The following is a 15,304-nucleotide window of genomic DNA, read 5'->3' on the forward strand; positions in this document are numbered from 1 at the left end:
TTTAGTGTTGCATATTGACACTGATTAGAACAACATTTATATGGGCTTTATAATCCACAATAACTCACCTGAATTGTCAATAATTTCTTTAGGGAGTTAATAATTAGTCGTCAGAGGCAGAGTCTGCCATGACTTTGCTTTGAACTGAAAGATGGCTGATTCAAGGGAAATTGTGACGGAGTGAGTAACCGATGGAATGGAGGTTCATGATTTCTGCGATGATGCGAATCTGAGTTTGGATGGCTTTCTGTCTTTATACTTTATGTTTCCTCATTGACCATATCTTGGGAGTAATCCACCTTTCGCTCCAAATCATGTGAGCAAAGGCTCCAGCTCAATGCCAACATGAACACGAAAGGCAGTTGTAGAAAATGGATGGATGGATGGTTGGGTCCGGGTGCCGGCGTTGGCCAAATTTGCCTCCCAAACAATGGCCAGTCAGCTCCTGTTATGTATCGTATCTCCTGTAGGCACAAATTAGATATAGGGGGAAAAATTGAATAAAATAGAGAACACAATAAGCCTACTGATGGAATAGTTTTGGATATTTATCAGATTCCAAAAAGTAATTAATCCCATTATGTATGCTATTGTGTTGAACGGTGGAGGGAAGTGACTAGAGACAAATATTTTGCTTCCGTATTTAAGTATTTTTTTCAGGTATGTGTATTTTACTTGAGTATTTATGTGAGATACATTTTAATTTAGTTTCTTGCATTTGAAAACATATATAGCCTACTGTATGTACTTTCTGTCGTAGCCTGTGCCTGCCGAAAAATCATGAGCTTCAAAAACTCTCCATCCAATCTGGAAAAAAAACACATACAAGTTTTCGTTTTTAATTGTTGTCGTTAGCTAATATAGCATTTTCTTTTTTTTTCTTTTTTTTTATTTGGTTGACAACGTTAACAAAGGAAGGAAGTGGAGCCAAAGCTATAGCCAGCTCTTAAACAAGCAACATGTGATGTTTTTTTCTTATTCTTCTCAGAGCGAGAATTGGTACTCAGTAAATTAATAAAAGAGGGAAATCTTGTGTGCACAAAAGCTTGTACCAAGTTATCCAAATGGGTCACATCTAAAATGCTTTTGTATATTAGTAGCCTACCTTGTTTCAGAGTCAGTTTTCTTTTTAGTACTTATTTTACTTTTAGTTGAGTACAGGATTTTAATTAGTACAAATTATTTTACAAACAAAATAATGTGTACTTTTGCCGTGACAATAGAAAAACCTAAAGGGATAACCATAGAAGAGCGTTCAGTCAGATAAAGTTGCAATGAACTAAAGCAGTAATCAAGTATGTAAAAAGCAAATGTAGAAAGTAAGATGTCATGCCATGCAATTGAATACCTTGAAAGATATGCCCAAAGAAAACACATAACGTGTTTAGGTTATGTCATGAATTTACGGGTAAAGCAAGTCTGCACAACAAAAAAGTTGAAGACTATATTATATAAAATACATCACGTGCAAAGCATTAGCAGGGATATTTTTCAGGATATAGCATGGCGAATATGAAAAAAAAAGTAATATACATAAAATAATAAGGGAATGAACATAAGAACATAAAATGACCATACCATTGGACGGAGACCTATGTGAGAAATTGAAGTGTTGCAGTTTAGAGGAACCGGTGGGTGGCAGTAATGAAAAATACCGGTGCCGGAAGCCGGTTAATACCAGCACAATAATAAAAGGAAGTCGGAAGTACTAATGGTAGGTGGGGTCTAACTAGGAAGTAAAGGTGATATAATAATATAAAGGAGTACTGTAATTTATTTGGACATTTTAACGTTCTTTTCGAAACTATGACCTGTTTGGTTTGTCAGCATTGGATTTTGAGGACCACAACGTAAGAGGTTTTTGTTTTGTTTTTTCATTCCTCGCAGTTCATACTGTATGTATGATACTAATGTTTCGTCTTTTTACGTTGGTAGTTAGCTTAGCATCTTCTTTGAAAATCCCAAACGTCAATGTGCTTCCAACTCTACCACATCGAACAACGTCGGAGAAATAAACAACAACGTAACATTCGATTTGTTAATGCTTGTGACAATAGCAAAACATAAAAATACACGTCAATAAGGGTGAACAATTTAAAATTTTCGGATGGGTTTGTGTAAACCGATGTAGTCTAATAAATTTGAGAAAATGCTATTAATTACAATGTGTTTATGATTGATTGATTCTTTACCTCCACAACTCTCCCTTATTTACCATCCGCATTCAAAAAGAGAAAAATACAGACTAGGAAAAAAGCAGCAGACGCCAGTCATTGAATTCTTTTCATGGACTGCTAGTGTATGTAAAGCAGCGGTCACCAACTTTTTTTTAACTGAGAGTTATTCTTGGGTATTGATTTATGCGAACGGCTACCAGTTTGACTTCTTTTGTTACCTTTAATTGATGTTAGTCACTTATGCAGGCACCTTATTGGTGACCCTTGTGTAAAGCATACGAAACTGTTCATTTTGCAGTATTTAGGAGACTTTTGTGGTTACTATAGCTGCTTTCCCTCCCTCTAAGTGTGATTGCGTGAATTCCATGGACACAATATTGTACTACTGAGCATCAGAATGGAGGAGACAAGCCGTGAGGCGGTTGGCACTGCAGTCCAGCGTGTGGCTGGAATGCTGCAAAGATCTGACCAATTGGACAAAGTGGAGCAGTACAGAAGAAGAGAAGCCAGAAAGAAAGCCTCAGTCGAAGCAAGGCTTAAGGTGATCACATTTACAATGATAGCTACTTGCTGTATAAATAAAGTTGTATTGTATTGTATTATTTTGTGCAGTAATGATTATGTTAGTAATGTTATACAATTCAATGCTTGGCCCCTTCATGATTAATGTGTTTCATATATGTCAGATTTAGGTGTTTTTAAATCCTGCCCTTAACTCACTCACTACCAGCCGAGTAAAAAAAAAAAAAAAAAGCATCTTTGACGTCTTTAGCCGTCAATGGTAGTAAATGAGTTCAAAGACCAAAAAACTAAAATAAATTACCTGTGCAAGGTTTCTCTCCGATGCCTTGTAATGATTGTCCAGCGTTGTAGCTGTGTGCTTTGTGATTGGCTGTGATCCATTTCAGGGTGCACACTGCACCCTGTTTCCTGCCAAAGTCAGCTGGGTAAGACTCCTGTAAAGCTGCGACACTAGTGGGGATGACCGGTACAGAGAATGGGTGGGTGAACCAAGCTCAAGTTTCAGAGGCTATGTTGGCACAATATTCCACTGTATTTTGAAGTAAATTACATTGTACCTCATGGTTATGTTAATGCTTTTCAGGCAGCCATCCAATCTCAACTGGATGGTGTCCGCACTGGACTCACTCAGCTGCACAGTGCCTTGCTTGATGTGAAGGACATCCAAACCTCACTGGCTGATGTGAGCAAAGACTGGAGGCAGAGCATCAACACCATAGAGAACCTGAAAGATGTCAAAGATGCTGTTGTTCAACATAGTCAGCTAGCCTCCGCTGTGGAAAACCTTAAAAATATTTTCTCAGGTAGGTAGAATCCAATATAAGACTGTGTCATCTAGTGAGATAAGTGTCAAAACTATAACCCCGCAACATCTCTTGTCACAGTTCCAGAGATTGTGGAAGAAACCCAGCAGCTGATAGAACAGGCGGAGCTGCTTCAGGCCCACAGAAAGCTGATGGATCTGGAGAGCTCCCGAGATGACCTCATGTATGAGCAATATCGTATGGACAGCAAGAACACCAGTGACATGCATCTAATTTCCATCTATTTTGAAGATGTAAGTGTGAACATCTTTATGTGCATATTGGGTCTGGGCGATTCATCACAATTGGAAGAAAAATGATTAATGTATAGAACAATGGCGTGTACGTATGTAAATTCCTGTGCTGTGAACGCACACTGAATGCACATTGATGCCAGCAGCAAGCGTGCCACGTGTATGTTATGCCCACTCTCAGTGTGCTTTAAGCTGTTTTAATGACATCCCACTTGCAGTTAGCTATAATACTAAACACAATAAAACCTACTCACATAATGTATTTAAATACAACACATACTGTACTTAGTTTAACTTAGAATAATCACCAGCGCTAATGCTCTCAGTGAATAGGAAATCTTGACAGGCCTACAGAAAATTACTATTGAATATATATGAATATATTCCTTTAGTAATGAATAATGACATTTATTGCACTTAATTGACCTTTCCACCCAGTTGACAGAATTCTTTACAATTTATGTCAATCAACAAAGCGATGATCATGACCATTTCTTCTTTGGACCATGTCTTTTTTGTGTAACAGATGCATGTTCACTGTTGTTTGTAATTTTAAATTACACTAGCGTAATGGTTAAGCACCCACTTAGCAAAACAATACATAAATAAATAAAATGTTCTCTTTTTAATTACCTTTTCCCTTTCAGGTTCAGCGGTTATCAGATGAGCTTGCCAAGCAATCATGGATGGTTCTGCAGCGGGCCATGGTTACTGTTCGCCGTGACCCCACCATGCTTGTGTCAGTGGTTCGTATCATTGAGCGTGAGGAGAAAATTGACCGTCGCATGGTTGACCGTAAAAAACAGACGGGCTTCATCCCACCCGGACGGCCCAAAAGATGGAAAGACAAAATGTTTGAGGTGAGAATTATTATTTTTTATTCTTCATGTGATTCCATCATCTTTGCTCAGGCTTCCTCTACTCTCCAATAAAAATATTTCTATCAAGTATTTCGTTTGCAACTGCAATATGCTAAGACTTTACTTCTCAAAATATTTTGCAACGCAGGTTTTGGAGGGTACTGTCAGTACCCGTATTGAGAGCACCCAGGCAGTGACAAGAGAGGCTGATAAAATGTGGCTTGTTCGTCTTTTGGAGATAATGAGGAAATATGTCTTAGATGACCTCATTATTGTCAAGAACCTCATGGTTCAGTGCTTCCCACCACATTACAACACCTTCAACAGGTATCACATGAACGTTTTCTTCTTCACCTGTCACTTCCTAGACTCTGCAAAATAATAAAATTCTGCCAGGCTACGTACCATAACTTTTTTTATTATTATGATTATTCTGAACAGAAAAATCTGGCGGGATTCCACATTTTGAAAAGTTTAAAAAGAACGCATGAATCCCTGCTCAGTTTGTCAGAAATACAAATGAACCCACTTACAGTATATTAATGGTCATATGCATATTTCTCTTCAGGTTCTTCAGCCTTTACCACAATGCTGTTTCCACTCGTGTCAAAGAACTGGCATCTGAGGACTTGGAAGCCAATGAGATAGTGTCCATGTTAACTTGGGTCCTCAATACCTATAAGAGGTATTGTCCATACATATTGTAATATTAGGGGGCATTTACATGTTAAACAGCATGCTGTTGTTTTATTATTTTGGACTTAATTTTACATTTAAATCAAGATTTTTCCAGTTCTTGCCTCCAATACGTTTTGATGCAATATTTTTGCTAACTTTTAAATTTGGAAAAATGGAAAGTAGAAGTAGTAGTAGAGTAATCCCTTGCCATTTGCGCTTCACTCTTCGCGGCTTCAGTGTTTCACAGATTTTTCCAAAATATAAAATATAACCATGTTGCGGAAAGACGTGTTGTTTCTGAGAGGAATTGAGGTTTTATACGGACCCACGGTGATTCATACAAGAGGCATGATTGGTTCCCGGCCACCAGATCGACCAATGAGAGAATGAGTGGATTTATCCCATGAGCTGATTGGCTCCGCATCATGGCAGGCTCAACCAACAAGCACAATGAAACATCGGCAAATAATATGTTTGTGTTTTTCAAAGTGTCTTAATGGAGTTTACCCAAGTATCTTTCCAGCCAAGATGGCCCACTTTTCACTAGCAAGCTCAGTTTATATATTTTTTGAACAGGAACCTGAAATTAGTAATCAGTTTCTTTTTTATCCATTAATTTTTGGAGAAATAATATGTGACAACTTGAAAGACACCTACTTTTAATGAGGAATATGGGCACATCCCCCTTCGCTCTCTCCATGTTTTGGGCAGTCATTGAAGGGACCTAATACAAACTCTCCATTGGAAATCATTAAAGATCCATGCCCGCCTGCTGGCCACTGTCAGCTGCCGTCTGCCTCATTTGAGTTGACACGACTTTAGCTTAGCCAAATGTCTGGAATGTAACCAGTTGTGGTTTGTGTGCCCATTCATGCTCTTGTCCGCTTCATTCTGTGTATTTTGATTTTATGGAGGTAATCACTTGAGCTCACGTTTCATGTCAATAAATCCAAACTATTTTAGAACAGGTTGAAGTGGACAAGAGTAGTAATTCGCATTTGTGTTTTGGTGGCGATCGGTTGCCGTTTTAGACAACAGAACTGAGAAAGCGAACAATATTACCTTGCTTGCCTTCCTGCTGTGATGTAGATGCTGAACCCGGAAAAAAATATAACAAGCCGAGCTCCAAAAGGGGGATTTGTCATAAAAAAAAAAAAAAAACTTAAATCACTATAGCGTGTTTTAGGTGGGGGGCATTTTAGAACTGATGTCATTTTTGCATGCAAGCCTATTATATAAGTGCCAATATTCAACTCATCCTAGTGTCCCTTTAACTAGAATCTCACGTTGCATTTCATCCAAAGCTCCTTCTTAATGTTAATGTGCAAAGCAAAAGTTAAGCCATTATTACTTCTGGCTACAGTACTTCTTCTTGGGTTGAAAAGAAAAGCAAGAGAGAAAAAGACTAACAACAATTAAGAACATAACCACAATGAAGAAACGGCAGCAACTATAATGACAGCAACTTTCGATTTGCACAACAATAAAAACAAGTGTTTACAAGTGCGATAATCCACCAGGATTGGCTAAAATTCACTGCAGGATTCTAGTTAAGGTAAAACAATTTTAGGAATAAAAAGTAAAACTTCTATTACGTCGTAATCGTCAGCTTCTGGGTTTATAATTACTTCCTCTCACAGCCTGCAGCTTGGTATTCATTCTCCATTTTGCATTTTTAAAAGTTAATTTGTTGCGTAGCAAGTATTTAGAAGGTTGGGAACCATGTCGTGGGTGTAATAGACATATAAATCCAATATAAAATAAAAATTGAAAATATACATTACAAATGAATAATAATGATGATAAGAATTACAAAAAAAAATAATTCATCCTCGACTTTGTATTGTATAATTATTTACTAAAAAGGAATGACACAATACATAAAATATTCCAGTGCACATGTTCCCATTGTGTCACAAGGAAGGGTGCAATTCAAAGCCAGTGTTGGTCCTGCTGTTGGAGCACAATGAAGCACGAATCTTCCGGATTCAATCAATCATTGTGAATCTGTGCATGTTTCGTAGTGCGGAGATGATGGGCCATCCAGAGCTTATTGCTGAGTGTGACATCAACCGGCTAGAATCACTGCTACCTCAGGATGTGGTGGATGCCCTACTCAGCAAATATATCCAGACTTTCACAGTAAGCAAGCATCACAAACATATGAAGGCTAGACATTTGACTAATTTTCTTTGTTCGATTATGGAGAAAATTAACCATTATTTCATTAATAGAGAAATATTTATAAATATTTGTGATTGGCTGGCAACCAACTCAGGATGTCAAATGTATGTTGCATTGCAATGTGTGTTCCCATCTGTGTCTGCAGTCAAATATTACCGGCTGGCTGAGGAAAGCCCTTGAAACAGACAAGAAGGACTGGCAGAAAGAAACAGAGCCTGAGGCCGATCAGGATGGGTACTACCAAACTACACTGCCTGCCATTGTCTTTCAGGTACTACACAGACACCTTCTCACACAGATCCAATACCTCAAGAATAATCAAATACTGTGCACAGAACTTTCTTCAGAGAATTTATCATTCGGCTTCTTACGTCCTTCACAATGTTAAAAATCACATCTCTTGGATGTATGTATGTATATAAAGGCAACTGCTGTATTACAGTTCTCAGTCACAGTTTATTGTTGTACTTTCACTGCATAATTCAAATACATTACAAAATTTTGAATATCAGAAAAAGATAACACAACTAAACAATTGATCTCTGTTTTCATCGTTGTGCACGTAAAAAAAAAAAAAACACATGGAATTAGTTATCTTCAGAATGGAATTTTAAAAAAAATCATACAAACTCACCTATGTCATAGTAAAGGAGCTGTACAGCATTGTAGTACACATTAGCATTTTTTTTCACAACAAAACCAAAGTAACCTTTGTCTAACCTACTCACCTTTTTTTCCTGTGACATCGTTTCTATGCTTTGTCAGATGTTCGAACAGAACCTGCAAGTCGCTGCTCAGATTGATGGGGATTTTAAAGAGCAGGTTCTCAAACTCTGCCTGAAACAAATGAACTCATTCCTCATTAGGTAATCTTATGATTGTTACTATGCCATATCTACTTTCTGTCACGCTCAGAGGTTGTTGTCTGATAAATATTTTTTTTTTAGTTACACTCGGGATGTACTGACTTCAACAGTCTTCCCATGCTAAGAGAAATGTGTGCGTTCTTGTGTAGGTACAGAGAAGAAGCCGTGGCCTATAAGGAGGAGCATCTGCGAGATCGACAGCTGCCTCAATGTTACGTGCAATACATGATCGCCATCATAAACAATTGCCAGACATTCAAGTAAGGGCTAATCTTAGTAGCAAATGGTTGCTACTTTGGAATTCTTTTTGAGCTCCTTTATTATTCTAAAAGTCTGTCTGGTTAATATTGTTGACCACCTGTCCAATGTGTTATTTAGAGAGTCCATCGACAGTTTAAAGAGAAAGTACTCTCAGTCCTCGGAGCCCACAGAGAGTGATGCTGCCATAGAGAGGACACTCAACGAGGTGGCCAAGGAGGGCTGCCTGTTCCTTCTAGATGAGGTCTTCTTGGATCTCGAGGTAGGAAGGTGACACGTCTTATTTAATGAAGTTTCTCATTTCAAAATGATACATGCAATTTCTCAGATATCAACATTAACTTGTCATTTTCAGCATCACCTCAATGAGCTTCTAACCAGAAAATGGCTGACAGGCTCTCATGCTGTGGACACAATCTGTGTGACAGTGGAGGACTACTTCAACGACTTTAACAAGATCAAGAAACCCTTCAATCAGGTGAGAAAACGCTTTGGGTTGTTTTTTTTGTTGATTTTTTTATTTATTTTATTTCATTATTTTTTTATTATTATTTGTGTGGGAAGGGTGATCATTATTTTCACGATCTTACTACATGTCTTGAAACCAAGAGACGATATTCCACCCTAATGGTTACTTTCTGCTCTCTCAATTTTGGACATCTAAAAGACATCGTATGTGTTGCTGCTGGAAACACATTCATGTTGTATACTTACGAGTAATGCGTTGTAATTGAATTGAAATCCAGAGTCTCTAAAACACTTTTTCACATGCAATAGCATCAGTAGCCATTGCCCTTCTAATCTTTACTGCTCCTTTTCCTGCAAGCTTTTTGGCCTCAGAACTAAGATTTTCTTTTTGACTGAAAACACAAGGGGTTCAACAGTCTACATAGCAGGTGCCTTACGTCTCAAACTATTGCATGTTACACAGCATTTATTATTGATGAGTAGATCAGGCCTCACAAAGCGTTATGGCACTTTTAGCAAATTGTATTGATCCTCTTTAGGTACTGTGTCACTCTATTGCTACGATGCAGACACTTGTTAGATTGTTCACATTATTGCAGGCAACTTATAACATGGATCGGTGTTAAAGTAGTCGTTTCCCATCCGAGAGGTTGGTGGTTCGAACCCCTGCCATTGTAACCTTGTCAAAGTCTGCTTGAGCAAGATATTGAACCCCGTTGCTCCTGATACTGTGCTATAAGTCATTGTAGTAGTAGGAAAAAAACTGTTAAAGCGCTTTGAGTACTTAAGGTAGAAAAGCCCTAATACAATACAACAATATTTATTGTAGTATTTTATTATTTCTCGCTTAATCTGACTTTAACGTATCTTTGAAGTATACAGTCAATAAATAATGGGAGTGTGTCCTAATAGGGAGGTTTTTTTTTTTTGTTTTTTTTTTTTTTTTTTTTTTACAATTATTACATGGGAAACACAAGGCATCTTTGAGGCGGTGTGCCTAAGACGTTGTATACATATTTCCGGTATGTCAGGGGTGCCCAAGTCCTGTCCTCGAAAGACCCTATTCAGCCTGTTTTATGTATACTTCCTTCAACACACCTGATCCAAATGATTAGATCATCAGCAAGTTTTTCCGAAGCTGGATAACGATTCTGATCATTTGCATCGGGTGTGTTGGAGGAGGGAGACATCTAAAACAGGCTGGATAGGGGCTATTGAGGCCCTCGCTTGGGCACCGCTGATTGAAGTAATTAAACAACTACTTATCAAAATATTTTCTCTGCAAACCTTTCTGCTTGGGAAAACATGAAGGATCTTGATAAAATTTTCTATCGCTTGACCGAACCTTGATTTTCAAAAATGAAATACCCAAATTAGTTCAAATCTGTGTCCACTTTTTATCTTTCCCATGCCTCGTGCTGCGCCTCAGAATTGTGTATGTTCTTTTATAACGTTGGACAGTTCGATCAAACAAATGTGACATTTAACTTGATTGCTGATTGAGCAAGCAGAAATTGAGAAGAACAGGATAAAACAAGAAAAGGAAACTAAATATCTTATTTGCTGATATGAGATCATATTGATCCCACAAGGTGGAATCCTCATATCTTCTTTTGGGTTTCCTTTGACAATGACTTGAAGGGCAAAAGAATTGTGCTTCAAAATTACGTGTGATACTTTTTGAATGTTTTTTTTCTTTATTGGTAAAAATCAAATTCAACAAAACATCAAAAAATACAAAACTGTGTAATAATAATTGAAAAAAAATTAAGGGGAAACGGTCTAATCAGAAAAAAATATTCATTTTGTGTATTCTAGGCTTATTTTGTCTTAAGCCATTTCAATGTCTTTTGAAATTCTGAACTTCATTCAAATAAACAATTTTTCAGAGACGTGCCGTTGACAGATGCTCACTGGTGCTTGAGTGTGACAGGCAGTGTTGATCAAAACAGAAGCTGTATCAATCATGTGACTCTTTTTTTTATGCTTTCTTGAAGCAATATGCCAACTAATACCACGCTTCACTCATATGAGCTCAACAATTGCGCCGACGTGCCAGTATTGCCGGTCAGACCCATCACCAGGATTCATCCAGGACATGTACCATTACGTTTATGTACCCTGACAGAATTTACGATTTCTAAGCTATTTTTTAGAGAATATTAAAAAGTAAAATAAAAAAGTCACGGTTAGTGAGTCAGAACATCATTTGTGTAGTTTTTGTTGTCAGTATAACTTAAAAAGAGTGAACACAGTTGTTTCATAATAACCGGCGGCACTCAAGCCCTAACCACAAGTAAAATAAAAGCTTTTGTGTTATCATTCATATTCTCTGAAAAATGGCCTAGAAATCATGAATTCTGCCACGGAATGTATGTAAACCTATGAGCACAACACTTCATCTTTTTTTCTCCTCATTTCGATCACAATTTGATGTCTCCCGAGGAAAAGAAAAGAAAAAGCCAAATAAAACACTAAATACACTTGTGACGTTAATACATCACTCTTGATGTTGATTCAACCTTGCAATTTTTGAGAGTCCCATTTAGTTCCACCACTAATGCGTCTTGAGATTATTATTTTTTTGGATTACATGCAAATAATCTTGTGCCATGTGTGCAGGAAATGACCAGTGAAGCCCTTCGCCGAGTTGTGGTAGACTACATTAAGGCAGTCATGCAAAAGCGGATCACTTTTAAGAATGCTGATGAGAGGAGAGAAGGAGCTGAGAGAATGATCAAAGAGGCTGATCAGTTCAAGTTCCTCTTCAGAAAACTGGCTGCCGTGAGTTCTCATGGCATCCATTCCCCAGAAGTGTGATGCACTCGTAACGCTTGCATGGCATTCGTACCGATAACGATTAGTGGACGATGAAGATTTTTGTGTTGTAGGGAGAAGACACAGATCGTCTATGTGGTGCCATTGTGGCCATTGCTGAAGTCTTCAAACTGACTGACCCGACACTGCTCTTCTTGGAGGTCACGACCCTCGTTTCCAAATACCCTGACATCAGGTACCAGGCTCTGCCTCAATTGGTGTATTGTAGAAGTGTTGGTGTTTTTTTTTAAGATTGTCAATGAGTTGAGTTACTTCTGCAAAAATATTTTATTGTGAATAAGTTTGTTTACAATTTATTTTGAATTTACTTAATGGCAGCATAAATTCCTTAAACGAAACACATATGGCTCTGTGTATTTGTCAGTTAATAATATTATTATTGATTAATTTGCTAAAATTTATGGTACTGTATTTTCACTACCATAAGGCCCACTTCAAAGTCTCAAATCGTCCCCAAATCAGACGAGGCGCCCTGTACTGCGACATGCCTTGTGCGCAGACTGAGACCCATAGATTGGTACACATGCTATTCACACGAGCAATGGGGCTTGATGCCCCATTGAGCAATTCAGAGTGCATGTTAGCACATCCTGCTGGTTGAAGTCTGAGACTACTGTGCGCGGGGTTGCGATATGATATGGCTCAGTGCAACCAACTCACTCCAGAAGTTCCCTGAGGATTTCTGAATGGTCCAACATGTTGACCTAAATGACTGATGATGGTAAATAGTCAAACTGTGTAATCAAGCTCAGAATAAATGCATCTGCTCTGTGATAGTCTCAGAGGGACCAAACATGTAGAAGAAGGTGCTCTCACCAGATGAGACCATTTGAACTTTGAGCGCAAAATGCAAAACGTTACAGTATGTTTGGTGTGAAAGTAACACTGCACATCACCCTGAACACACCACTCCATCCCCACTGTCAAACATGGTGGTCATAGCATCATGGTCAGGAGCTCCATTTCTTCAGCAGGGACAGGGAAAATCGAGTTGATGCAGTGTCATTTTGGAAGATAACCTATCTGGGATGGAGGGTTAGCTTTCAACAGCACAACTTCCTAAACGGAAAGCAAAATCTACAACGGAATGATTCCATATCCCAGTGTTCAAATAGCCAGATCAAAGTCCAGACCTAAATCAATTTGAGAATCTGTGGGAAGATCTGAAAACTGCTTTTCACCAACACTCTCTTTCTAATCTACCTGAGATAGAGCTGTTTTGGAAAGAAGAATTGGCAAAAATTGCACTGGTCTCCACATGTGCAAAAGGGAAAGAGACATACTCCATAGTCTTGCAGCTATCATTGCAGCAAAAAGTTATTCTACAGAGTATTAACTCAATGGGGGCTGAATCATTTTTGCACGCCCCACTTGTCAGTTTTTTTTACTTCTAAAGAAAGTTATTGATTCTTCACCCCCCCCAAAAAAATGTCATTTTAAAACTTTGTTTGAAGCCTAAAATGTGGCAAAAGTTCAAGGGGGCAGAATACTTTCGGAAGCCACTATAAGCACCTCTTCGAAACACAAACATCAATGGACACCTGATTAGAGGAGCACTTAGCTGACGACATCTCCCATTATTTACATCCAACATTACAACAAACACACAAGCTGTTTTTTTCCCAAAGGGTCAACATTTGTATTCTTAATGCACATAGGTGCAGTGTGTCTTTTAACGAGAATGAGTGGACCAATGTGCATGGAACACAACACAGACTTCCTGAAATTTTTTGCGTATGAAACGGCGTGCGGATCTGTGTGCAAGTGCAAAGCAGTCTGCGTACGCGTAAAACAGAAATGAAGTATCACTGGTGGCAATATATGTGGAATCATGTTAAGCAATACTGAATTATTTACTATGAATTGTTTACGTATTATGAATTATTTATGTATTATTTACTATGAATTTAGGGAGGAGCATATCCAGGCACTGCTAGCGGTGCGTGGTGATGCCAGCAGGGACATGCGGCAGATGATCATCGGAACTCTCAGCGAGAACAAAGTCTCTTACGGAGGTGTCACACAGCCCATCTTCAAAGACATCACCGTTCCCACCATTACTATGACAACCATGACTACCATGACCTCCATGGCAACTGCAAAGCTGCTTAAATAAAGCCAATTTTACCGCTTCCTCCTTCAAAAAAGAACATGAATTTCACCTGAAGATACTCGGTTCTGTTTTTTTGGCACCTTTCTGTTCGTTTACTTGCGCTTTGATCGCCATGCTGATCCCATTTGTGCTACAGAAAATTGTAAATGTATAGTTGTAAAAATCTCTGCATATATGTAATAATTGAAAATGTAATTATCATTGAGGCTTCCCACCACAATTTTTTTTTCTTTTTGCAAGCAAATCCGAAGAAGTAATTTTTCATCCGCCGTACAGTACTTCGAATCTGCTTTTTTCGACAGTTCTTTTGGATTTCACAGGAATTGTCCTTTTTTAATACAATCAGCTGAAAATGTGTCAATTATATAGTGAGACTCACCAACATTTTTTAAACTGAGCGTCCTCTTGGCTACTGAAGAGCTACCACTAGTGGTTGTGTTGAAATCTATACATTAATTACCAGTTAATCATAAAATCGACAATTATTTTGATAATTAATTGTTGAGGGCCATTGTTTTCCTTAAAATTGTCAAAATCCTCAAATTTCTGTCTCACAAAATTAAATATTCTGAAGTCGTTCATGAAAGTAGACTCATGTTTTGTTTTTGATCAAAATAAGACGGGTGCAAACATCTACTTGCTTCGGAAAACTGATCAACATTTTTCCTTATCAGACGTGTTATGGTCCAACAAAATCATAATCAATTCATGGGAAAAAAAGTACAGTGAGTTTTGTCTTTTACATATTATGTCCAGTTACATTTCGAATAACCCTTAACTTAAATTTTAACAATACCAAACAATAGGCATTTCATAGACAGTTATCAAAACAGTTTTTTGCCTTTAAATGTATTTTTTATTAAATTATTCCATTTATCGATGGAATAATTGAGAAAGAATAATTTCTTAAATATTTGATTCTGACAGACCTGCTACTAGTTTGATACGTCTGAAAACGTTTGCTCAAACTACCTTTAATCATGTTTATAGTTAATGATATTCCCTTCTATGATGTCACTGTTCATGTTCATGATTTCTCACAATTACTAGAAAACATCAACATGCAACATTTTATTTCTATAAATCTCTGCCAGTGTTTCCATTTTCAAACTATCGAGTGCGTACCATTGGGAGAAAATCACAATGTCCCATCAACAGTAAGCTTTTTTTTTTTTTTTTTTTTTTAAATAAAGGCCTGTGTTCAACTTATGTGGTCCTTGCCCTGGGGGTGGGAGGCTACTTGGTGTCCACAGGCACCGCTTTGGTGACCCCTGTCTATAGTA

At 37.9% G+C, this 15,304-nt stretch overlaps 1 protein-coding gene across 2 annotated transcripts; it reads left to right on the forward strand.

Moving 5' to 3' along the window:
* Nucleotides 1-1,701: 1,701 nt before the first annotated feature.
* exoc3 (exocyst complex component 3) lies at nt 1,702-14,248 on the forward strand. Of its 2 annotated transcripts, none has more exons than XM_088312103.1 (16): nt 1,702-1,850; nt 2,525-2,718; nt 3,283-3,502; nt 3,584-3,756; nt 4,404-4,616; nt 4,765-4,943; nt 5,185-5,301; nt 7,319-7,436; nt 7,624-7,749; nt 8,244-8,344; nt 8,494-8,604; nt 8,723-8,864; nt 8,958-9,080; nt 11,693-11,854; nt 11,962-12,083; nt 13,820-14,248. In XM_088312103.1, exons 2-16 carry the CDS (start codon nt 2,575-2,577, stop codon nt 14,022-14,024), a joined length of 2,256 nt encoding a protein of 751 aa, XP_088168229.1. In that variant the 5' UTR covers nt 1,702-1,850; nt 2,525-2,574; the 3' UTR covers nt 14,025-14,248. The 2 variants fall into 2 exon arrangements, with proteins under 2 accessions (XP_088168229.1, XP_088168230.1); XM_088312104.1 differs by having other exon boundaries at nt 1,710-1,857.
* The last annotated feature ends 1,056 nt before the right edge of the window (nt 14,249-15,304 follow it).

This window comes from Idiotropiscis lumnitzeri, chromosome 12 (assembly GCF_059441095.1).
Source record: "Idiotropiscis lumnitzeri isolate Australia: NSW breed Sydney's pygmy pipehorse chromosome 12, RoL_Ilum_1.0, whole genome shotgun sequence".
Classification (NCBI taxonomy): Eukaryota; Metazoa; Chordata; class Actinopteri; order Syngnathiformes; family Syngnathidae; genus Idiotropiscis; species Idiotropiscis lumnitzeri.

Bases quoted from the DNA above. Each gene is read 5' to 3' on its own strand.
- exoc3 (XM_088312103.1), top strand. From the start codon at position 2,575: ATGGAGGAGACAAGCCGTGAGGCGGTTGGCACTGCAGTCCAGCGTGTG. The intron at 2,719-3,282 runs GTGATCACATTT...AATGCTTTTCAG, and splicing joins CAGTCGAAGCAAGGCTTAAG to GCAGCCATCCAATCTCAACT. The intron at 7,437-7,623 runs GTAAGCAAGCAT...CTGTGTCTGCAG, and splicing joins AATATATCCAGACTTTCACA to TCAAATATTACCGGCTGGCT.